Below are 26,503 nucleotides of genomic sequence, written 5' to 3'. Positions count from 1 at the left end.
CGCACTATAGCCGAATGGAATAACTTGCCCATATCGCTTCTTATTACCCTGAAAGCATTAAATGTGTTGACAGCTGAATATGCGATAGTTGAAAAATGGTTGCTCCTTGTTTATCTTGTTTTGGTGCAGTGCTTCTAAAATTGTAATTGTAATTCCATTGTAATTAATTGTTGTTATTTTTGTTTTGCTACTCACGTACTCTTGCATTTCCTTGTTGTTGTTGTTGTTTTTTGTGTACTTCTGCCCCTCCTGCAAGGGCCCCTATAAGGCCTGCAGTATTTTCTAAATAAAATAAATAAATAAAAAAAAATAGAAAGCACAGGACAACACAATGCGAGTATCTTCCATATAGCGGCACACGATACAAGTGGGAGCGGGAATTTTGATGGGGCCACACAGCACTGAACTAAATCGTTTATTTGTGCGCATACGGCAGCGGCGTTCCAGAAGCGCTCAGACATCGATACACATGCCACCGAATTCACTGCGGAGGGTGCTTTGATGAAAAAACACCACGCACGTGATCGAACCCCTTCGCCCAAGACAGGGCGCAGGCATCTTATAACGCGCCTTCCCACCAGCATGAGCCGTTACGGGCCAGCGTCCTTGAACAGAGACCTTCAATGCGCCAGTAAATACACTGCAGATACTCGGACAAGTACATTAACTATCTGACTTCTCACTTGACCCCAAGTGGAAAGACAAGTTACGAATCATCAGTATCGAGGGAAAATAACATGTCTAAATCTTGAGTATGCATACACGTTTCCAAGGGTTCCAAGCTGGTACTGGATGCTTCAACAGTTACGTGAAAGGAAAGCTGACGAATCCGATGCTAAACATTACTTACTTGAAACGTTTGTTTTTCTTCTCTCAGTTATGTACAATTTCGGGAACACAGAAACAGTGATATTAAAACTTGAACGCCAGTTACTCCGTGACTCCATCTGCCTCCCTTCTAGTTCTTCCTCTCGGACAGCTTCGATACTGTCTAAAAATGGGTCATCAGAGCTGCAAAGCACACGGCTCAAAGGAAAATAAAACTGTGACTTCATGTCAGGCACAATGGGCCTAATCACCTGCAGCAGTTACTGGCACATACGCACAATACCAGCAAAAATGACACGAGCGTAGATTCCGCCAGGCAGCGCATGCTTGTTGAACCGACGGCGTTGGGCTTAAGCCTAGTCGGAGACGCGGATGAATCTTTCTCAATTGATTTACGCTGGTTCAGAATCACCTCGACATCGTTCGTCATTGGCGAGACTTCTTCGCGACGTCCGTCTTGGCTTGTACGAGTACCAAGCGCGGATTCGTCGGAGAAACCCAGGCCGCCAGCTTCGTCATCGTCGTCATCATGCGGACGACGCGCAGGCGGCAGAGTCGTCGTTTGATGTCTTGTGCCCACTGCCGGTCTCTCGTAGTCCTCAGCGCATCCTAGCTGTTTCAGGCTTAGCCGGACTACCTTGTTGTTGGCAGTCATGTTTACTGGTGCGGCAGCGGGACTTTCAAACTCGCACTTGACGTGGCGCAGTTCGCGACGGAATTTGGCGTTGCGCGTGGCGTTTTCCAGGTGCAGTATCCAGGACAGCCGGCAGTCACAGCTGAACTTGTTGCCTGCATTAAAAGAGAAAGAAACCGAATTAAATTCAGTATTACTTAAGAGATAGTTGACTCATGCATAGGTTGGTCCACTAACCGATACCGCCGGTGAATTGATGCTATTCTCCTACTGAGATATTTCGAGTCAACTTGGGCGATCTTGGTAAGTGCATGCATGAAACACAGTGTCCATTATGGAAGCTGCAGTTGCCGTTGTCGGGTTAATCAGTTCAGGGTGAAGTATTAGTCCTGCCAATAATTTGAATTCATTGCGTGTGCAGTATCATCACCTATAAGGTAGATGATGTCCAGTTGTAGCCGTGCAGCTGGATCAAAGATGGGCGTGAAGCTGCGCTTCTGTGCGAACAGGCAGCGACCTCGTAAGTGGTGTTTCAAACAGAAGTCCCAAGGACTGTTAGAACATGTCTCTGCGCTTTGACAAATTACAAGTGTAATCAAGGTATAGCTTTTACCTTGATTTTATCTACACTGGAAAGAGCATGGAGTGTTCTGAATGTTGTTATCAGATGATATACTACAGAAGTGCTGCCACCGGCAAGAGAAGGGCAAAAGATTCAGGGGCGGAATTCACTAAGCCAACTTACGAACAAATTTGGCATAAGAAAAATCTACGAAATAAGCGTATGCACAAAGCTAAATGTTCGTAAGATCAGCAAGCTTGCGATGTCCGCCGCTGCAAAGACGAGCGCTGTAGTGGAAAAAATGCGTATATGTAAGGTTAGCACAGGTGCGAACTTCAGTACTTCCGCCAATAGTAAGCGTAAGTCGATTCAAAAAGCTAAACAGCCGTCGCAGATGACGACTTAAGAAGAAATTCTACTATAGAGGTTGTAGCAGTCTTACGAACATTGTCTATCTGCGCACGCTCGAGCTCACGCAGGTAAGCGCTGTAACGCGCTTGTTGCGTCTGATTGGCCAGAGGCCGCAACTGATAGCCGAGGCTTGCGCGGCTTTTATATTTGTGGCGTGCTCTGATTTGTCATCTGAGTGTATGAGCTGTTTCGGTGCATAATTGTATTGAGCGTGCGCTGCTGTGGAATGCAGTAGTAACATTAATGCTGTGCGGCGAACTTCTGCCTAATGTCTGATAGGCTGTGTTTCTGTATGCGCGCAGAAGCCTGAATTCTCATACTCGTCATGACACTCTACGGGTGTTAGCCAATGTAAGTGTAGTGCGCGTCCCTGAAAACCATAAAATTTGTAATTGATGTGTTTTGAGTACAATTCTATCGTATTTCTTTTTATTAGTTTTGAGCTTTCCCTGCTCATATGGCTGGCGATGATCTTCCAACGCTTTGAGGTTATGATTCTCTATGCGAGATGAAACAACCGAAAAATAAACGCCTAAACGTTTCTAATTATCAAAACATGTTGCTGTTGCAGAATTCACTCTCGTCGTCTGTGCTGTTAGCCTCAGCCTTCCATTAGATAGCTCATAGATTTATTTCAGCACAAAGTTGAAGCGACGTAGTGTCTGCGCCCACGGTTTTGCTCATTGTGTGGCCTACGGTGTGAACGACTTTATGCGTACGACGGATGGCAATCCTGCTTATGATATGAAGCGGGACGTCAAGACGATGACATAAAAATGGCGACTTAAACTCACGTGCCACACTTGATACAAAAATCATATGGACTGCTGTAACAGAGGGATGCTGTGAAATAAAATACACCTCATGAACGAAGCCAACAATTCTCGCATGAGTCAAAACACACACACGCACTTACGCACGCCCACACACGCACGGACGAACGCACAGATTTATACATATAACCACACGGACGAGTATCACTGGAGGCACTTTGATTTTTGTAAAAAAGCACGCAGCATAACGCTCGTAAAAACACCACTTTGCTCTTGTTTTGCAAGCACAAAGCCAGTGACAGGCAACAGGCCATAAGAAGACCAGGCGACAAATAAAAGCGACAGCTGACGACAGCCATCGTCGTCTTATGATTGGCTGAAGATGCTTATTCTAAACCACCAGCCTAACACCAGTCCTGGGCGAAATGACGTAACTCACGTCTTTGAGTCGCTTCGTGCGATGTTCTTTCTATAGCTTCCTCCTCTCACTTACTCTTCCTTAAGAAACCCTTCATAGGCGTTTGTGAATCTTTAGCGCAAGAATTTTCGTCCAGCCGGCAACAGTCTTACGATGCTTTGCGCCTGATGCGCAGTAGTCAGGTCAACATGACGACGCGAAAAATCCGGCTACACTGGACTGGTATCGCGAAGTGAACAATGTGAAGCGTGCCCGACGCTAAGCGCGCTCACTAAAACGTGCCATACCAGCAAGATCAGCATTTACGTCACTCGAATTATGCTGCTTGTGCGCTCTCCCGGCGGCGCACAGTTCGATCACTTAATTCAGTGCGTTTGGACAAAGCGATGACATTTGTATGTAATTAGCGGTGCGAGTGCATATCGTATGAATTGTTCTGAAGGACTAAACGAACTTCACATCAAGGTCGTGGTACTTGAAGCATACGGCTGACAACTCAATAATTACTTCATTTATGTGTAACTTTCACATTTGCCTTCAGCCGCAGCGCACGTATCGACAACTTCTCAGGCTTCGACTCTGCCTCAGTGATAGTTGTTGCCTCACATGTTTTAATTAGCCGCAAGAAAAGTGGAAAAATACTTATCGAAAAAACGGTCAGGCAAGGAGACACGATATATCCAGTTATTTTAATTGCATGCTTAGAAGAAGTACTCAGGCTATTAGACTGGGAAGGACCAGGGGCGATGATCAACGGCGAATATCTCAACAACCTTCAGCTTGCCAACGACATTGTCCTGTTCAGCAACGCTGGGGGCACATTGCAACAATTGATTGAGGACCTTAACCAAGAAAGAGTAAGAGTAAGTTAACAAAGGTAATGTTGAATAACCTTTCAGGCGAACACGAATTCATGATCGGCAGTCAGGCTGTAGAGTATGTACAGGGGTAAGATTATCTAGGTCAATTACTCACAGGGAACCGTGATCATGAGACGGTAACTTACGGAATAATGAAAATGGGTCGGAGTGCACACGGCATTATCAAATCGTGACCGGGAGCTCACCGCTGTCATTGAAAATAAAAGTGTACAATCATTCCATTCTTCAAGTACTATAAAAAAATATCGCCACCCAAGCACTCCGTACAGATGGTTAACCAGCGAAGCTGAAACGTGCGGGCCCAGTGCTTATCACTGGGTTAATCCCGACGGCACATTAAAGTATTTCTCAGGAAGCTTTGCTACCTCCTCACTCTAATACGACACCGAAAGTTAAATGCACTGCCACTTCGGTTGCACCCTTATCTCAGCGTAAGAACTTTTTGGCTAAGAAATTGCGTAATAACAGCGCAGCTTAGTGAATTCCGCCCCAGGCTCCCAGAAAAAAAAACTGTAAGCAAATGACACACACACACACACACACACACACACACACACACACACACACACACACACACACACACACACACACACACACACACACACACACACACACACACACACACACACACACACACACACACACACACACACACACACACACACACACACACACACACACACACACACACACACACACACACACACACACACACACACACACACACACACACACACACACACACACACACACACACACACACACACACACACACACACACACACACACACACACACACACACACACACACACACACACACACACACACACACACACACACACACACACACACACACACACACACACACACACACACACACACACACACACACACACACACACACACACACACACACACACACACACACACACACACACACACACACACACACACACACACACACACACACACACACACACACACACACACACACACACACACACACACACACACACACACACACACACACACACACACACACACACACACACACACACACACACACACACACACACACACACACACACACACACACACACACACACACACACACACACACACACACACACACACACACACACACACACACACACACACACACACACACACACACACACACACGACTTGGTCTGGATTCGTTCCCTATGGGCACGCCAGTGAGCGAAGTTCTTTTTCTTCGTACAGTGAACGCACCACGTGTAACCTTTGAATGCTCTCTGCTTCAAATTCTCACCTAATTCAAGACGGCTTTCTCTAGATTGTGCATTTCCCTTTTGAAACAGTTCACAATGGAACGAAAAAGCATTTGGTGCTTAAAATAAAATCTACAATGCTTTTTAAAACATGCTGGCGCTTTTTAGTTGTCCTCGCAGATATGCCCAGAAACGAAGACAACGGTTTAATTTTATGCCATCCAAATTAAATTATTCTCGTCACGCACGCCCGCGATAACATCTTACTACAGCTGTAAAGCTGTAAATCGATATAATTTATTCAGAGCTCTATAGTAGTGCTCGCTATGGCCGAACGAATATAGTCTCACCAAAAAGCTAAATTGTGCGCAGAAGTTGTGCTGTTTGTTTTACCGCATCGCTAGAATAAGATTACATAAAGAGGCGTTACACGCGTTCTTTTCTCTACGCTGCTAAGCGGATTATCTGCAATGCGACTTCCCCTAAACTTAGTTCTATCTCGTCTTGCCATGTGAGTGAACAAGCGTTTCAATAAACACCTTCCTCCTGATTTCTCTTTGGGCAGGTCAGTTCGCACAGCTCTGACTGTGCCGTTGATTTCTCTTGTACTCTGACTTTCGGGGGTTTGTAACTCAATTGTATGGGTGTGGAACGGACATTTGCTTCTCCTTAGCGCTGCCGTCTCTGTGGACTTAGCGAAAATAAACAGCATTTCTACTGTAACTTTCCCTCGCTTTTTGTTGGTCATCGGCTCCATACTAAGTTCCTTCATGCGCAAAGACCCTATGTTTGAGAAATAATACAAATTGAGTATTAATAAAAACGTTCTTCCAACCTCTTCAACTAATCTCTATGCTAAACCTAGATTCACATCTTCATGCGAAAATTTCCTCTGGATCCCACTAAACTCCAAGCAGTTTTCGCACTCTAAATGCGCTAAAATTGAGCAACCAAATACATGTTGGTTCATGTATCTTAACAGTTAATTCACACGGCTCTTTTTCTAATCCTACTGCAGGCGACGTTCCATTATTCTACCGTTCATTTCGATCCAAATTCACGTTTCCCTGAGCGAGGTGAGCCGTATATATGAACGGCTCAGTGCTTACCGGGGTAATACCCGTGCCATATGCGGGCAGGATTATACCAGGGTGCTGGTTATACCAAGCATGAAACGGGTAGGCTATCGTCTGTTCACTTCGTTTCCAGAAAAGGTCAAACTTTCGCCCGGTAGGCGAAGCATCGATTGCGATAGCAAATTGGTGGACAGCTATATGAAGCAGGGATAGTAGTTTTATCGGTCGTATAAACTTGTAAACATAGGCATACTAACTAAATTAACAAGCATGGTGTCACGCGCGCACAAGCTAACATGACCACATCTCACTCGGTGACCGCGGAAACTCGCTGTCAAAAGGCTGTAGTGAGTAAGCGCGGCATCAGGAGCGAGCGCATTGACTTTCGTGCTGCCGCTCGCATCAACGCGAACTATGGCCCGAAAACACAGCGCAGGGCGGACTCCGTGCCCGTTGCAGATGGCTTTCAAGATACAGGGGCCGGGCTCCGTGCCGCCCGGAGTAGAACGCCCCCCCCCCCCTCCCCCCTCCATCCCCTAACCCCGCAGCCATAAGCGCGACGGAAGACTGCGCGCTTCCTCCCCGCTTCCCTCCCTTGCGTGCGCAAGATTGAGTCGCGATCACCGGCTCACCTTCGCACGCTTTGACTCGCACGTACAGCACACGGCGCTTGGTGACGATTTTATCGCTCTCGAACTTTATACGCAACCTCACGGCGACGGCGACGCCGACGGCAGAAGTGCGCCTGGAGTGTTCATATAATTGCTATCGCAATAGGACAGCAATGAGTCGGACTGCTTTTTGCACTCCATGCGAACGCGCTTCATGTAATGTGTAGGTTATCAAGTTTACCTGTACATCACAGAAAACTCTTTCCCGACCAAAACATGCACCAATGAACTGACTTAAGGTGTTGACAGGCAAAGCCTATTGTAGAAGGAAAGATCGCCATCTCGCACTCCATCAAGTCTCGAGAGGCGGCCACGAACTATCTTTCTCTTTTGTTCTGCTACAGAAAGCCTTTTATTACTTCTTATTTCTTTACATTTCCTCTCGCAGAGACCACAAAGTTCAGAACGTGAGTGGCGTGTGTACCGACGCACTCTGGGTCGCTCATCCAGCGGAAGCCAGAGCACTTCGCTGGGCTGCAAGTTTTTGCGTCGAAAAGCGCGCGCCGAGCGAGCCTGAAAGCCGCGGTGGGAGACGCACGCTCGACGTACTACATATAGAAGCGAGAGAAACAGGATATTCGCGTCAGCTTGCGGCGCTTCGCGTCGTCGCAGATGGGCGGGCGGCGGTGTCGACGACGCTGGTTATGGTCACTGCTTTGTGGTCAGCCTCGTCGTTCGTCTTCTTGCTCTTATGGAGACGTCCGGTCTGTTATGCTGTCCACGCGGGCGGGCGATGCAAACTGTCTTCGCGTATGAAAATACATAGCCCAGCTTGATCGTTTTATTTTTATTTATTTTCTCTAAGCATCAGCGGCTGCTTTCCTGAGAACGATGTGTATGTGTTAAGCGCCGCCAAAACTTGGGCAGCACTTTCGGCGAGTTTGTTTCGTGTTTGCTTTTGTATCACTACTCAACAATGTTCTAGCCGCAAATGGGATCCACGCAAAACAGCGCGGGGCTTTTAGGCTTTTATGGTGAGAGAAGCGGGAAGGTATGTTCAACAAAGGGGAGAATAATAAATAACCCGTTATATTATAAAATAAGAAAAGAATAACAACACATCGTTCGGCAATATATGCATGGGAATGAATGAGACTGGCCACGAAGCGAGAGCGTAGAGTTCTGCTTTTCTATGGCGCTGATTTGTCCTCAGCTTTCTTTTTTGCGTTCTCTCTTTCGCACCAACTTGTGCCGTTTCCGCAGAAGACAAAGAGCGCGGTGATGTCTGCTGCGAACTGTCCGACCCTCTTGTTTTATGAGCAATGTTTATTGCGTTATTATTTATTCACTCTGTGTACCCAAGTTGTGCAGCCTTGATTCGCTTTTAGGCATTCATGTAGACGCATGGCGCGCCACATGTATAAATAAATCTTACTTTGCACTGCACCGTTCCCCGGTGCATAGTATAGTTGACATCTCGAAAAACTGTACAGAAGTAAAATGCAGTGGTACCGTAGGCAGCAATCATAGTTACTCAGATTACAGGGTCTATGACGAGAAACAAGGAGTGTGAACAGAATAGTGGCGAAGTAGTCTCCTCTACAGATTAGTCTCCTCGTTGTTCAAGCTGCTGGACCCTCGTGATTAAGGCTGAGTGTCTCGATGACTTTTTAGATTAATAATGTTATGAAACTTTTACACTAGAATGAAAGCGCAGTGGAAACTGAAAATACAGAAATAAAGCGAAATGATGACACGTCGCAAGCATCAGATCTGACGGGTCAACAATATAGTTGCACGCTCCTCAGTTCGACATCTGCGGCGTCCGGTCCAGCCACAAAGCGGGCGCATTCAGAAATCTTGTTACTGAGCTGGCCCGTCCGACTCTCCAAGTGACTCTTGGCCTGCTTGCCCTGTCGCTAACACAAAAGCCGCCTAGTGAGAACGAACTTGCATGTTCCCAAATAACGCTTTTACGCGTGCGACGGCAAAGCCAGCCCGCTATGAGCTCGCTTTCGCGTCATTCCTTCTTCGTCTTTTTCGTAAGCGGCTCGCCTCTCCAGCAGTGCACATAAATGTTGCAATGCTGAGTATGCACGCATTCCACGAGACACATTTGCAGTTGGTGGCTGTCTCGTGCCCCTTTGCGCATTATGCGGTTCCAACGGCATTTGGTCCCCAACAATGCTTTCACGTTTTCACTCTAGAAGGGACTTTGCTCCTACGCTTTACGTTATTCCTCATAGAATCATGACGAGGCAGAGATAAGAATTTGAATTGCTAATGCCTCGAGAGCCGCAAGCACACAAACGCGGATGCACCAGAACAGAATACGCGAAACTCCAGGACAAAAGATTCTACCCATGCAGACAAGATTCAGGGACTAACCGTTCAATGCGGGACGACAGCTGCATCAAAAGGCATTTACCTTTCTAGTGGCAGTGATCCACGGAAGAATAAGAAACTCAGAGCGGTGCAGCTGAAGAAAGGCACAAGCGTGGGCTGCCGCTCACGCCTTAGCAACGAGTCCGGGCTAGTGTAGCGTCACTGAAGTACGACTTCCCAGCCCTGGCTCTGGTGATTTCGGCTGCGCCTTTGTGGTGACGTCAGAACCCGATGATGCTAAGCGTACTAGGCTCATAATCTGTTAAAAACACTGTCATCACTCCCCACTTATTTTCGTCATCGTTCTTCTAAACTGCACTTGCATTTCTGTAATACGAGAGCATTAATTAGGTTTATACTTTCGTCTTCGCTGTCCAAGCGCCTGGGCTGGTGTTCGGAAAACTGTTCTTTAGTAAGTTTCTTTATCGATTGTCCCACCTTCGCTGCGGTCGACGCGTTGTCACGATTACTGTCATGAATGGCGGTGTCCACACGCCAGCGTATATGAGAAAACACTCTTACGTAAGGTGTGAATGCAGGCCCTGGTCTAGGGAAGCAGTGGCCTCACTAAAAGTTGTTGCCCGTAACTAGGCGCGCAGTGATACTTGAACTGGCCAAGTATACCTCTCTAGAGTAAGCACCGCGTGTGGTGACAAGCCGCTTTACAAGCGCAGACAATTGTACATTACGAGTAGTGTGGAACATGCGCGGTAACCCCTAAAGAGCAAAGCCCGCCACTTTGACGAAAATAAACGAATGCTCTTATGCCGACAATGTACTATGCCGGTGGCGAACTACCTCCAAATTAAAGCTGCCTGATAAAAAAAATAGGGGTAGCTTCACACTAAGTGGTGCGAAGACTGGGCAAACAGCGAAGCTGGTGGCCCTTCCCCTATAGCTTTAACTTTGCTTTCCTTTGCTTAACTTGGTTTGGCTTGGCGGGTTCTTAGCTTTAACTTTGCTTAACTTGGTTCGGCTTGGCTGGTTCTTAGCTTTGTGTTTGTTTTCTTTTGCTTACTTTGGTTTGGCTTGGCTGGTTCTTAGCCAAACTTAGCAAACCCCGAGTATCGGGACGATATTCGGGTTCTAAAGGCCATTTTATAGTCCGACGTAGCGTTGACGCGCGACGTAGCGTCGGCGTGCCCCGGCTGCAGCCGGCGTCGAGATGCGACATGCTGCATTTCGCGCCGGCCTCGTCACCCAGAATGGACCGCATCCAAGGTAAATGTACACTGCTAGCGTAGCTAACATCGAAGCCCACGGGTCAAGAAAATGGCGGCTCGTTGCAACCGTCGCCATCTACGTATCGGGGGGACAACTAACAACAAGCAAAAATAAATAAAATAAAAAGTGACGTCACAACCGGAAATGGCAGTGACGTCAAGATCTTATGCTGCTTGGCGCGAATGTTTGGATTTCTTCAGCGTCCGGCATTTGTGCATGCGCATGCGCATGCACGTATGATGAACCGACAGTGGATGAATCGGTTAGCGCGGTGGTCTCCCAGCCTGACGAGCAACTTTTATTTTCGCGCTGCCTGGGTTTTTTCGTAGCCAACATCAACACCGACACGAGTGACGCAATACAAGCTTCGCTTGAAAAACGACGAGGACTAACATTTGCCGACCGCTAGGAAACACGGATTCCGACTTCTTTTCTCACTCTGTAAATACATAGCTGTGAATTCGCCCAAGCGCACCTCCCCATTCATGAAACCTGTAAGCATGCAGGTTCAATGAAATTCATCGCTGTCACAAAAGCAGCATATATGCATGTTTTAACAGCGCCTTCAGATAACGAGATCTGACTCGCAGCTTAAATTTGCAGGAAATCGGCCTGATGGTATCTGTTATATGCGGGCAAAATAATAAGAAATATGATAATAAATGATTATGACAATATATTGAAGTTTGAAAATATGTATCCTAATTTCTAGCATTAGAAAATTATTAACACAACTGCTCGAAAGAAACGGCATCTAAATTGGGCTGTGCTTCCGCAATGTCGCACGAGGTTGCTGGGTTTCTTCACTGTTATAACTTGCGAATAGATATACTTGTTCGGCGAGCACTTGCCATTGCGACCAAGCAATTTCCGTATACTGCCGTCAGTGAGAACAAACTTCACCTACAAAAACATACACTCGTTGCGACGTCAACACAACCTACCCAGTCAACGGCATCTTAGTATAGCCGGATGAACGCAGCCTGCAACGGGTCTCGGAAACTAGGAGCGTCAATAATAGGACGTTGGAGTACGTGCCTGTAACAGGCGCCGGGATGCCAATCGGCCAGGCTGCGGAAGCTGCATGCGTACGACACGGGCTCGCAAGAAGCCGTTTGATTGATCGTACTGCAGAGGCATATTCGTCTGGCTCGACAACGACGCAGGATGAAAGTACGGAGCGTGGTCCCAACCAATAGATCCCTTAGCACGAGGGACCAGCGCCAGATAACCATGAGTATAGCGCAAAGGCAACAATATCGTTCCAAGAAACAAAAATAACATGTTTCAGTGTTTCCGCGATCGAAGTGCATGAGTGAAGCTGGAGCCATGATTTGGTTTTGTTCTTGTGTGTATTTTTGCCCTCTTGGCTTCATAAACGACATGTTCGGACATGAAATTGTAGACTGTTTTTTTGGTGGAGTATAGCGGGCGCGGTCTTGCGGGAGGGGTGACGGGTAATGGGTAGCGAACGTTCATTACATATCGGGCTCTAAACAAAGACAAAGGTATAATTGTAAGAACGGTAAATGCACTTTGCTTGTGAGGCTCAAATTAGCCCGTAAAGAGGGAAACATCAAGCAACTTTGCAACCCAATATTTTAATTTGCACATCTTCGAAATGAAACAAAAAATACATAACGAAGGAGACCTCTTATAAAACCTAGATTAAATATAACTACGCAGGTGACAAGGTCTTTCAAATTCGCGTGCAGAAGATTTTTGAAAAGCTTGAAAAACTAGATCAAATAACAAACTAGAACAAAGGAAACGGTTCCGTTGAAAGTGTGTCTATTTCACGTGGCAGCGCTGCAGCTGCGCAAAAAAGCCCGCTTCCAAGATCTCGCAAAATCGGTTGTCACATGAGGCGCCTGCAACTATTAGGAATTCATGCCGACCGCTCGTTTGATTGACCTCCCTGCCTTTCTTCTCTTTGCTATCTCTCGCTCTCTCTCATGCCGTCAGGTCTCTTTCTGTCTCCAGTTATTCACACGGTTCCGCAAAACAGAAACGGCAAGGCATCGCAGGCATCTCCTGCTGTGCAAACAATCCTATCAAGCAACGTCAGATTAACAGACGTTTTGTAAATAGCAGCCGTGTTGCCTATACACATTTACAAATAAATCAGACAGTTTTTTTTTAATTACATTCTTGGGTTTTACGTGCGAAAAACACCGAATGATTATAAGGCATGTCTTCGTGGGGGACGCCAGGTTAATTTTGACCCCTTGCGGATCTTAAACATGCACCTCAATCTAAGTACACGGGCGTTTCTGCCTATCGTCTCCATCGAAAAGCGGCCGCCGCGGTAGGGATCGGACCTGCAACCATCGAGTTGATCAGCGCAACGCCATAAGCACTCGGCTACACCGCGGCGGGTACGGACAGAAAAGCGGATACCGAAGGACGACCTCGGCAGCTAGGGATTCGGTTACAATCTCCGCGCTACTCGGTGGCAAATCGAAGGTGCCAGTTATCGCGGAGCCGTCACAGTGGCTGCCACAAAACAAACTGGCGCCTAGAGGAAAGGATGAAGAATTCCTCGGCTCACAGAAAGCTTCGGAGTTTGTTTTATTACATTGCTGCTGCTGGTTATGTTCGGCATCAAACACGAACAATGCCAAGACAATCGAAACGAAGCGTGGCGCCCTTATCGGCGAAGGCACGCGTTCATTTATAGTCACGCTGTTTTCTGGCTCGCTTGCTTCGTCGTATGATTCGTCTCTGTGAACCCATTCTTATAGCAGGCGGGATCAGTGTATACGTGAACGCAGCCATGGGGACAGGAAAAGAAAAAAAGAATGCAGATACAGCGCGTATATTCGAATATGTGTGAATTGAAGCTTTTGTGACGTGGTTAATGAAATGCTGAAAACTAAATGCGATGGGTACAACTTTAATTTCATCCTATATACAACGTGTAATCACATACAATGCTTGTGTTTATGCTCTGCAGAGGTCCCAGCTTTATTCTAATGCAGCGTTTAAGTTTATGCACTACACTGTTCACAAGTTTGCCGACATGTGAAGAGTAGTTTATGCCGAACGCCAAAGTCCCTAAGCAACTGCGGCGGCTTGTGTACACAATATCTACGCAAACATTCACCCCGATACATCTTTCCGTTGGTCTGTGGCAATACGTTACAAATCACCAACAGCCTTTCGCGCCAATGGCATTCATAACCTCTCAACATCTGCGCTGCGCCCCCACTTGTTAACAGGTATTCGCTGAAAGTTCTCTTGAAAGCGCATACTAAAAGAATAAACAAAAGAGGTGGGGCATTAAGTTTAACATCTTGTACCTTTTTAAATGCGTGTTATCGTATTTTCTATTCGCACCATTCCGCATAACATGGTAAGCTGATTCCGTTTTCAGTCCGTTCGAAATGTGTTCTATATATATATAAATTGTCTGACTAAACCTTCCTCTGCGTGCCTTATTATAATACTCGTTGAGCCACCCATAACAAGTTTGCATCGATTAAAGTTGTTCCGGAGTTCGAAAGTAGCGAGCAAATAAAAGGAGAAAGAGTCACACCATGCACCGTGGAAAGCTGTATTTTCTCGACAAAGCGCTGCTCGAAGTCCAACACGCTAGTCTTATAAATTGTCTTTGTTATTAAGTACGCTGCCATAAAGCGTGGAGTAAGCAACGGGAAATAAGCGGCTTGTTCTCACGCAACACGGCGTCTTATTGCTACTGCTAGCCTCAGAGAGCCGCTCTCGACGCCCTCCATCGGCAGGGGAACGCGCAGCTCATCGCTGAAGTGTGCCGCTGCTGCTCTCCGCTCAACTGCGAAGCGGCCAGGCTCGCGTGCAGGCGTGCCATGCCTCATATTGATTCCTGTCAGACCTCCCCGACTTTGTGATGACAAGATCTCACATAACAAAAACGAGGGAGTTAACGGCAGTAGCAAAACTGCCGCCGTAGCCACAGCCGCGTTGGAGTCATGCTCTGCAGAGAAGTGACGTCCCGAGGCGTCGTTGCAAGCGGCGCCGCCTGACGTACTCGCCGACGGGCACCGACATGCGAGCTGACAGCCAGGAGGCAGCGAGCTGCTTCGTTGATCCCGCATACACGCTGCCTTACCCACCACGAATGCAGCATTCTTAGTTTTGTGCATTCTTTGATTACGCTTAGGTGTGCGCGCTTTCTTTCTTTTGCTCCCGCCGAATAGTGGTGCCCGATTCGGGGATCCGAAGGTGAGCTGCAACTTACCATAGCCCACAACATTTGAACTCATCACACGGCACCGAAGCGGCAGACGGCACGGACGAAGAGCCGTTTCAAATAAAGGTTTATTTATTCATTCATTCGCAGGCTTGTCAACCTCACAATGATGAGAATAGAGTCGAGGATATATTCTTATGCATAGGCAGAAGTATTTCGCATGAAGTGGTTTGCTTCTGCCAGCTTCTGCGTGCTGGAGAAATGACGGAACGAGTTAGCTCAAGGGCACTTGTGAAAAATTATCAACTGCGAAGGCTGCAGAGGGGGGCATTTACAAACATATTAATTATAAGCGCGTCCAAACTCGCAGGACACGATTTGTAGTACGGGAGACTGCAGCCTGCTGGAGAGCTTTTATACTAAACCGAAGTTTTTGTTTTCATTCTAATATGATAGTGGAAGGAACTTTTTAAATCACCGCTACTATTGATTACCGCCGTCGTAAACGCGATTCGATAAGTCGTGAAGTGAGGTCATGAAGCTCTTCAAAAGCAGTACAATACGGAGTGATTGAAGCACAGGAGACTAAACGCAGAAATCTTACAGAAGGGTGCATGCTCTTCGGTAAAATAGTGAGCCTGTGACCAAAGCGCTTAAGCAACGCGGACAAGAAAGAACGACAAGGATGGTGCGCTATGCACTATCTGAGCGCAGTCTATTGTTAAACCCCTCGGCAGATGGCGTACCTAACACTTTACAGCATGCAGTGAAAAGCGTAGGCGACACATGAGGCTCACAATACAGAAACTACAAGCCGTAGACTCAGTAATGCATTAAACAACCGATGCGGTACCTGTGTTCGCGTCACAGTGGCTCACTGCAAGTGCCCTCATTTGGAGGCATTTCGTTATACGGGTGTTTGGCGCGAAAATCACCATTTTTCACAAACAAATTTACTATATTTTCTGTGAAATTATTATACTATCAGTGTCTCTGTGTCACGATCGCTATTGTTCTTTTCTCTAAAACGCTTTTTTTTTTATAATCGATATTAGCTTATTATAAGAAAATAGGAAGATACGCAGCAAAAAAACATTTTTTTTTAATAAGGAGCACCTAAATAGAAACACTTACATGTAGGTATAAAGCCATGACCCATATAAGTTATATCAGACTTAATATGCATTCAGTAACGCGGTAAACGTGAAACGCTGAGGTATAAACTAAAGAAAAAGAAAGAACAGGGTGGGGGAGGTCATAGGTATGCACGAGTTTCTTGGCTGCACACCGAACCTTAGCGGTGTAGTTCATCGAAGGTCGTTACGTTTTGCTTTGCTGTGAGTTTGGACCAGTGTGCCAATCGCTCAAGTCGACTGTCTCAAGGATTTGCTTTCTTTCTTCTGCAACATGCATCCGTAGCACTGAAGAAGACCAAAATGTAAATAGTGTCGATCCCTGCCCTAATCGCAACTTGTTGCGACTTGAGACAGGCCATCTTGCCCAGTGAATGCGAAGCGGCTATATACGTATCTAAGTACTATTCTAGCTGTTAGAATTTCAGGGACAAACACACACAGCCCACGTGTCAGCTTCCGTGTGTATTTTGGAAATGTAATACTGGCGCCTTCCTTCTGTTGCGGTGACGTTGATCGATGCAAAATGCAGCTCCTACTCACACGTGCGCACGCGCCATCAAGGAGACGGAAGCATTGGCACTCGCTTCGACAGCGGTTCGACAACCGTTCGCATTTGCGGTCGCGTCCCCGACGACTTTATGCATTTCGGATACTTTTACCCGACTGACTTCACCAAATCTTCTTGCCCGCTTCGTATTCACTGCTGTTTACATAGAACAACCACTCAACGCTGTTCCGACAGCCCGTGTATATATGTAGATCTCGATTCTATCGAACAGGATCAGGTCATGGCTGATGCGCCTTGGCTGCATGCTTCGCGTTTGTCGTACCTTGGTTGAAACTTTGCAGACTGCAGCAAGGAACCAATGAAAAATTGTTGGCTTCTTCCTATGGACACGAAAGTAGGCCAGCAACCATTCAGCCTTGGATCCCTGTATCTCGGCGTAGAATTAACACAAACATACACACTCACACGCATGTACAGAAAAACACGCATTCACAGGCACATGTACACACGCACACAACCATATGCACGCACATGCAAGAAGCAATGTTTCGGCTTGGAAAGACGTAATCGTTGCTCTATAGCAGCCATCGTCGTTGGCTGCCTTTCACATCTCGCGCGCTCCAACCTGAGCTTCTCGTGACCCGCGGAATAAAGAAAGACGTTCTTCTGCCCCTGACTTCCGCTCGCGTGGTTCTCCGTTTTTCGCTCGCCACTCGACGCGTTGTTATACGGCACCCGGTCCCTATAGTTGCCTTATTCACACTAAACCATTTGTTTGGGCCACCTACCCTTATCTCACGTTATAATTAGTTATATTAGACCCCAGTCCTCGCATAATGTTCACCTATGATTCTAGTCCTTATGTCAGTGTGCTGAAAGCAGGCGAGAACTTCTCATAGCACTCAAGAATTCCGAAAGAAATTTGCTCTGCTGAGAGAGCCGGAAAGGGGAATTTTCAGGAAAGCGAAGCAGACGTATTTCCGGGAAGCATTAACATTGATGCACTCGTATGCTCCTTTAGGTGCCGTCGTCCGCTTGGGCATGTGTTGAGCGGCAATGTTTTTACCGAATGTCCTGTTTTTAAGGGAAGGAGTTTTTATCTTTTGGTTTATTTTTGAGTTTATGCCTCTCTAGATCGCAATATTTCGGACAAGGCGTCCGCTGCTGATAAAGAGCTTTTAAAGTAAGCTTCCTCTACACGTGAGAAATGTTCTGCCGCCTAACGGTACCTATAAAAATGTGTGGGCACATGAGTGTCCGTGGCAGCACTACCTACCTACGTCACTAAATTATCCATGGGACGCTCTTGAAAACAGCGAGGGAGTTAAGATTCAACCGAACTCAACTGAATCGCTTTGGTGTTTATCCATCATGAGACGAACTTCCCATAATAAATCTGAATCAAATAAGATTTTCTGCCATTCAGCAACGTCGGCTTTGATTTCATGAGACGGATAAAGTAAAAGTGATTGGTCGAAGAGTACAGGACAGCTGAAAGCTGGGCACGTTGGCAATTACTCATGGTAGTGCTGCAGCGTCCGTAAAAGACGATGGAAAGAGGTATAGTTTACAAGCAAGCGCTTGTTTGTAAACTACACATGTCGTTCGTTTTTTATGGGCGCTGAAGTTTTACCATGTGTAGAACAACTTATGAGCCCGATCTAACACGGACCATTTCCGGTCGATCGTCAGATCAGTGAACTATATACTTTAGGGCAGAGCATCATCATACAATGCGCCGTGTTCGGCTGCACCTACATCTGCATTAACATTACAGCATTGTTTGACATTCAAAGGAATCGTTGGTCCGTCTGTTCGACGCTGTGTGCGAACCGTAGCAAACACGCGCGCGCACAGCCGCGCACACATATTGAATGAAACAGTTTAGAGAATAGAAAGGCCTAGTACTACATACAAGAAAAAAACAGACACGTGATAAAGACAATTTATAAGGAGATAATATAAATGTAAGCACAGGCTGACTGTTTCTACCATGTCATTTATGCGACCTATCTAGTTGATGTTTCTGAAAGTTTGCCAAATGGTTGGACGCTACCCTGATGGCGGCAGTTGGGTGCACCAGCAACGGATAATGCACCAGCACTGCACCAGCAGATAAAAATAACAATAGAAAAAACCTCGAAGCCGATAGCAAGAAGAATGCCAGAGAACATGAGAGCAAGAAATATTACTTAAGAACCAACAAATAGAAAAGGAAAAGAAAGAAGGTAGGTCACTATGGAGGGAAGCTAACAGGGTTCATGATACCAGGCTGAAGAACCGTGCACGCTCTTCCGTTTGTTTGCTTTTGGTAGCATACGCGGACCAGGGTACATCACTTCGAAACAGGGATCGGTGTAAACAGCTGCGCAGGCCACGGTAGGTGGAGAGAGGGAGGAGAGCAACGCGCCCGCTCGGTCTCCTTTAGCGCTCAGACAGTGAAAGGAAGACGGGTGCCGAGAAGATGTACTCGGGCATGGTTGAATGCGGCTTCGCTTTGTCGCGCACCGCTGCCGCATGCTCGTCCGTATACAGCATTCGGCAATAATGAGCGAAAGCGACAAGCAGGACCGTGTGAGAGAAGAGAGGAGCTCTTTTCCTCTCTCAAAGTAAGCCGCCGGTCGGCCGTTTACTCGCCAGGGCAGCCGCAGACTCTTTGGTCCCCATTTGTACACAGAAACCTGACGCGACGACGGAGATAAAGAAGAAGATCGTCTCTAGCTAATATAGAAAGCAAGGGAGCATCGGATGGTGGGGCCCAGCCTTGCTCTATTGGCTAGAAACCGCGACCGATGGGACAGCGTAAGTTGTATGCTAAAGACAGCCATTGGCAGCAGCATCTCTCCTTCGACCGTTATTTTGTTTTCTTTCCTTTTTTTTTATTTACCGGCAACTGCGACAGTAGCCGATCTGTCGACGTGGGAACTCGCCACTGCTTTGGGGGAGGCAGCGCTTGGCAGCCGCTGCACCATCTCAGCGGGAGGTTTGTGCGAAGGCCGCTGGAGGTGCTCGCGTGTGTGTCATGTCAAACGAGGAGAGGAAGAGGGTTCAGTTTGTGTACACCATCTTCCCCTCTCCGCCACGCCGGTAGTCCTCTGGCTGCGAGCTACTCCCCGCGCAGCTGGATTCTTTTGCTCTGTAGGGCGCCTCAAGGTCAACAGCGGCAAGCGGGGCGACCGAGACGGGAAAGCAGCTATCCTCCTTGCGTTTCGGTGCAGCGCGGCCTCGCGCACCAAATTTGCATATGCCTGACCGCGTACTTGCACACTGCAATGTGACGCTCATATCGCGGAGACCGATCTAAACGCTCGTATTCGGTCTAATCTTCTACAGCCAAGAAACAGCGTGTCCTAATTCAAGCTGCATGCAGCACCGGCGGTCTCCAAGCGGTAGATTAAGTCGCTAATAAATGAACACTTTTCCTGAAGCAAAATCGGGTGAAACACGTGTCTAGACGGGGCTGAGTCCCGGAGATGTTCATTCGTGCTCGATTTGACTATTCCCAAATCAGCTTGAACAACATCTGAGGCAACAATTCTGCGCTGTATTACAAACACGCATACGTGCACATACATATAGGCACGTATGCGTCCTGCAGTGGACATGAATAGGCTGATGACGATGACGATGAAATGAACACGTGTGTGTGCACGCGCAAGACACAAAGACATACCTGTATGCGGCAGCATGTATTCGCATCACTTGGATTAAACACCGGAAACTGTGCGGCCACATGGTATGTTCAAAGAATGATGAATACAATGAGTACTGCACGTGTTCAATAAGTAGTGGCGAGCAAATAATAGCGCGTTAAATAAGGAACACAACAACAAAAAAATACATTTCACACTCTGTTATTTGGCGATAATGAATGAACAACTGACCCATTTTTCCTTTCTGCGCTCAGGTGCCGTTTTTTATTGTCCACCTTTGCTGGTAGACGTTTATTGCGATAGCTTCGTTATTAAACAGCGGAATCCCTTTCGTGAAGTGCGCTGCACGCTGGGCGCATATGAACCTACAAGCAGGATAGCTTGTAAAAAATTACTTTTAGTGTACTTTAGGCATACAGTGCTTTCTGTGTGATCAATTTTTTTTCCATTTCTTCTGGGCGTCGCAAATAGCACGTTTGCTCACCTTCAGAAGTTCTTTCTGCATCCTAAAGTTCACGTAGTCCTAATAGCATCCTTTCGAAGAATACTACGACGAATAAACGACGACCCGGTACCCCGTCGTGGCTGCCAATTTTATGGTGAGGTTATCATTAAAAAAGTTGCAGTGGCTTAGCTCGGCTATGCCAGGATATACGTAGCGTTAGCAAAGGTTCAGCTGATTTCGGGATCCGATGAGTCAAGCTTCTCCGTTCTTCTGCGCTGTTGAGCAGCATTTGCGCTCTCCTTCTCCATGGCTATACCACACTGGCAAACGCCAGTCAGAAGCGCAGCGGCTCCAGCGCAGTGTCAGACGGCGACTGCACAGCGAGCGCGCGCCGGCGCCAGTGCGTCTACCACGGCTACGACGTCACTCCTCTGGAATGCGCAGACCGGCGGCGGTGAGTCGCGCGCGGCGGCGGCGGAGTGCGCGAGAGGTGCCGGCTCCGGTGGCTCCGGTGCGCAAGCCGTGTGACATCACTGATCCTTGCGCATGCGCAGCACAGCTCTTGATGTGCCGCGCGAAACGGGCTTGGCTAGGCCAGTGTAGCTAACGCTACAAAACTGCTTCTGGACTTGGGTGCAGGAGGATGAGTATTCTCTATGGTCAAAGCTATTTGCAACTTCTCTTCTGCAACATCCTTAAAAGTCAACAGCGCAACCTCGGACGTAAACACATAACGGATATATCTAACACGCCTCCATCACGGTTATCGTTGAGTGGCCACGACTACCCAGACACAATGAGAGGGGAGAAATAAGGCAGACTCACCAGTGAGGCTCATGTCGAAGGACTCGGCGTCGATTTTCGCCAGGTCCTGGACCGTCCTCCAGGTAAGCGTGAGCAGCTGGTTCTGCGACAGGTCCACGGACACCAGGTTGGGAGCCCCGCGGAACATGTGCGCGGGCAGCACGCGCAGCCGGTTGTACGACATGTAGAGCACGGTCAGCTGCGGCAGCCCCTCGAAGGCCAGCGGGTCGACCTCGGACAGCGCGTTGTACTTGAGGTCCAGCTCGGCCAGCTGGGGCATGCCTCTGAACACGCGGGCCTCGAGCCGCGTCAGCTTGTTGCGGAACAGGTCGAGCCTGGCGACGCGCCCCAGGCCGCGGAAGCTCTGCTCGCCCAGTTTCTCGATGGCGTTGTCGCTCAACTCCAGCTCCCGCAGGGCGCCCAGGTCCTCGAACGCGCCGTCGTCGACCACCTCCAGCTGGTTGCGCTCGAGGAACAGGTGCGTCAGGGAAGGAAGGTTCTTCAGAGAGCCGGCGCGCAGCCTCCTCAGCTTGTTGTCTCCGAGCTCGAGCTTCTTCAGGCGGGGAAGGTCCGCGATGGCGTCGGCGTCCAAGCTCGTAATCTCGTTCGAGTCCAGTGAGAGCACGACGAGACGCGAGAGGTTGTGGAACGAGTGAGGCTTGACGTCCCCGAGCTCCGCTTGCGAGACCTTTAGCCGCTCTACGTGCGGCGTGTGGCGCAAAGCTTGCGTTGGGACGAATTCAAGCTTGTAGTCGCTGCCGAAGGCATTGAACGCTACAGCGGTAATGGCAGGCTGGCGCTTGAAGGATTCGAAGACGATGTGATCAGGTGGCAGCTTGCGGCCCACGTAGCACGTAACCTCAGTCACTTCCTCCGTGATGTCGGCGGTGTCACAACGGCAGTACATGGGTTGGTCGATAAGGTTGCAAAGATCGGGCACTAGGCCCTCGGATGTGACGTAAGGTCCGAAGGCGGTAAAGTAGACCGCGGTGAAGAGCGAAATCCTTGAATACCTGCGTTAAAGAAAAAAAGGAAGACGTCAAAGCAAGGTGTAAAACTTAACCTTAACAAACTGTACCAGTGTGGAGTTTCTCAGAACGCGTACGCTTGCTTGAAAGCAAAATAACGCAGACTCAATACACTGCATGCCTCGGACGACGCTTTTTTTTTTTCAAGCGATCGCAACTCCGTAAATCATCGTGTACACAAACCGATACGCAACTTTTTCATTATAGATCGTATATATGTTTATTCGAGGGTCTGGGGGCCTATTTCTGACTGTGGTGGCAAAAAAAAAAAAAAGAAAAAAAAAAGGAAAGTGCGAGACCAACACGTAGTGTACGTTCAAACACCTCTGCAGACAAAAAACGGTGCCCTGTATGACGCTAAAACCCTAAAACAATACCATACTCGTATGTTATTGACTTAGCATAAACGTTACCACATTTCATGAAAACTCTGACGAACTTGAAGAATCCTTACCTATTCTTCCCCCTTCCCTCTCCCCAAGCGCAGGGTAGCCAACCGGGCACGTCCTTGGTTAACCTCCCTACCTTTCCCTTCTCGTTTCTCTCTCTTTCTGACGCACTGCTATCGTCAATAACTGACATCGGGTGTGACTACCTACGTCAGAAAGCCCTTTGTTCATTAATAATTTTAAAACGTTCTTTCAATGAATATTTCCTCTCACTTCGCAAAGATCGAACGGAGCATCTGCATCAGCACAATATATTGTTACTTATTGTAATTATGAGGGCGGGCTTAGAAATGGATGGAATTTTTTGTTTTTGTAGTCACGCTGAGCTTCCGCGGAAACATACAACTTTGAAAGGTTTGCCGACGAACTGTCATAATTCATGACTGAAGGGACTACAAACTTCGAAATTAAGATGTCCTTGCAAACAGGCTAAAGTGGACAGGAAGCTCGTGGGAGGGGAAGTAAACACAGAGGCTCCTTCGCTAAGTCACAGTGTACATAGACCATCAGCATGCATTCGCTAATAGAGCACCACAGGTTTCGCCAGAACACGCTTCTGCAGTCGGTTGACGTACGCTACACGTTTCCCTTCCTAAAGCTGGCGGCAGTGCTACTTGAGTGCCTGTGGCAAACACTTAGGACGGTGCCATGCCTACAATGCTCATCAAATACACTAGTAGGGTTTGGCTTGTGGCTTTCAGTGTCCGAACGCTTTAAACGTAAACTGCGCTTTAAACAGTTTCAATCCTTTGTTTTTTATTCTACCTTTTCGTGCATTCTATTCACAAGCACTCACAAACTTACTTCCTGTTCACACTTTTGTGCCCTAAACTGAGAAAAAAGCCACAAAGGTGGCGACTGTTTAGACGCTACGTCATGTGCGGATACCATGTAGTGAAGAATCTTTCGAAGGGAAAGAAACGAAAGCATATAACATTCCTAAAATGATACTCGCATATCCAAACGAGGCATCATCGGACAACTTTTCGGCAGCCGGTGTATCCTCGTCAGAAAGCGGTTCCAAGACGAAATAAACAATCGAACCAGCGGGTCAGGAAGCTTACGCCTGAGGGAAAGCGTGTACGCTACTCTTTCCAGCGGAAACTGCGCCCGGAACTCCGAAATAAAAAGTAAGAGAACGACAAAAGAAATGAAGGACAGAGCTGCGCACGCAATGACGACTGGCTGCCGGAAAAAGTAAGAAGTGCGCGAGGCGCGAGAAAGCGAAGTTAAACGGCTCCCTTTTTGTTCTTTCCTCGCGATGCCGAAAGGACGTGTTTTGGTAAGCGCAGAAATCCTCCCGGAGCGATGCGTTCCGCGACTACGCGTTTTTGCTTTTGTCCTGGTGCTCACGTATCGTTTTCCAAAGTTTAACCAAGCCTTCAGGGGCTTGTATACTGCAGCACCGAAGTGCGAGCAACGTTTGACAACTTCTATACACGGTGCTTAAAGCTAACTTTCAACATTTCACAGAACTCAACAAAAAAAAAACTATAAAAAGTTAGTTAGGCAAGTTTCGTTTTCATGAATGCGAATGGAAAGGAAGGCCTTGTCGCTCGAGATGTATTGCAGTCGAGCCAGCACAAACAAACAAATAAAGACAGTGCGTGTTCCTTCGCTTGCCTACACTGCAGCGGCTATGAATTCTCTTTGCAGCTGAATCGCAATGCGAGACTGGCATTAGGTGCCGGAACATCTCGTACTGAAGCCTGAACGGCAATTTAAATGCTGCTACAATATAGGATTTTGTTTTGCTGCAATTTCTTGCAGCACAACGAAATTAGACATTGAACTACAGATTGAGCCATAGATAAATAAACTCAAATATGGAGACCTTATTCTTAATATGAAATAAAAGCCACAAACATTCTACAAATTTAACCAAACACATACGACGAGAATAAGCACCGAACTGTGCCGACAAATAATTTATTTAACGCTGTCGATGAGATTGAAAACGCTGCTGCAAAGAAACGGTAATCCTTAGCTTAAGGTACTTCATCGTATAATATTCCCAGGCCAAGCGGATTTTCTCATATGCGTACACGGAATTTAAATTGTCGCCTAACCCTTCACACTGCACATTCAACTGAGCGAGCTTGAGTTACGTGGACTTTGGGAGTTTATGGATGCCCGCGTCTCTTGGAAGGGCGAGTAAAGCAACGAGCTTAAGGCGCGCACCACGAAGGTCGCCATAAAATCTATATCAGGGTCTACAGGTCTGCAACAGTTTTTTTACGTGATGTCCACAGTGAACAGTACTTGCTACACATTCTACGCGGCAAAGTCGCGAAAAGTATAACGTTCAACAAGAATGCATTAAGCGTACGTTAGTATAAATGTTTTTATGCCGTGCTCAGAGGAACCAATGAGGAGCGAAGGAAAAGTAACAAATAAAAACATAAGCATTACAAGTCTTGTGTAATTCAGCAACGTTTCAATATACAGTGACCTTGAAAATAACTTTATCTTTCCCGTCAAGCGCATCAGATAGACTGCGTCACTAATATTTGGTCCTCTTCATACAGCTAAAAGTAGTTCAGTTCTCTAATAAGTTAAGCGCACCGCAACTGCATCTATACCGTGTTGTAGCTTGTACGGGAAATGATTTCACGTTATTAAAGCTAGACATCCAAAATACTCAGCAACGATTACTCGAACATAGTTTTATGATAAGATGACGAAATTTTTGTTATGGTTGTTTCATAAGACTAAAGGGATCGCAGCTAAGGAACTGGCTACTGGAAAGCGATAGCACCCTTTTCGTTCCTGTTAAAATATGACTCACGCAAAAACTGTCATTCTTATCGGTGTAACATTCATGCTGGTTCACGGAAGTGACCTAGCTCATTATCTGCAAACATTAATTCAGGTACTTTCATTCCATCTATTCAACAAATAAAAAAATGAGTTATTGCGCCTATTTTAATGTGTTTGCTTCTTCTTAGCTGATGTTCTAGCCTCCTCTGAAACCACAAAATGTTTGTTAGGTTTCTTCCAGCACTTGGGTTTTTTTTTTTCCCCTTGGGTTGCCATGCGGCATAACATCAGTATGCAACTAAGTATAAGCATGCAGGCCCGTTTCATAGAGATACTGCAAAAGTGACATAAAATGTGTTGTCGTTGTATTTCGCTTTCTAAGCGGAACAATGCAAAATTATGAACGGAGCCTTCCTGTCACAGCCTTGGTATATTAAACGCCTATACGATCAAGCGCGAGTGCTGAGGACTCCAAGAAATGTAACCATGTAA

At 47.1% G+C, this 26,503-nt stretch overlaps 1 protein-coding gene across 3 annotated transcripts in view; it reads right to left on the bottom strand.

Annotated features, from left to right (window-relative positions):
• Positions 1-293: 293 nt before the first annotated feature.
• LOC119455710 (connectin-like) overlaps positions 294-26,503 on the bottom strand; it is a 65,899-nt gene continuing 39,689 nt past the window's right edge. For all 3 annotated transcript variants that reach the window (XM_049669219.1, XM_049669220.1, XM_037717136.2), the window contains 2 exons: positions 21,796-22,787; positions 294-1,617 (listed from right to left, as the gene is read on the bottom strand). In XM_049669219.1, coding sequence (XP_049525176.1) covers positions 1,076-1,617; positions 21,796-22,787 — 1,534 coding nt within the window. In that variant the 3' untranslated portion in view covers positions 294-1,075. The remainder of the gene's footprint in view (positions 1,618-21,795; positions 22,788-26,503) is intronic.

This window comes from Dermacentor silvarum, chromosome 6, assembly GCF_013339745.2.
Source record: "Dermacentor silvarum isolate Dsil-2018 chromosome 6, BIME_Dsil_1.4, whole genome shotgun sequence".
Classification (NCBI taxonomy): domain Eukaryota; kingdom Metazoa; phylum Arthropoda; class Arachnida; order Ixodida; family Ixodidae; genus Dermacentor; species Dermacentor silvarum.
This window is presented reverse-complemented; position numbering and strand designations above follow the sequence as displayed.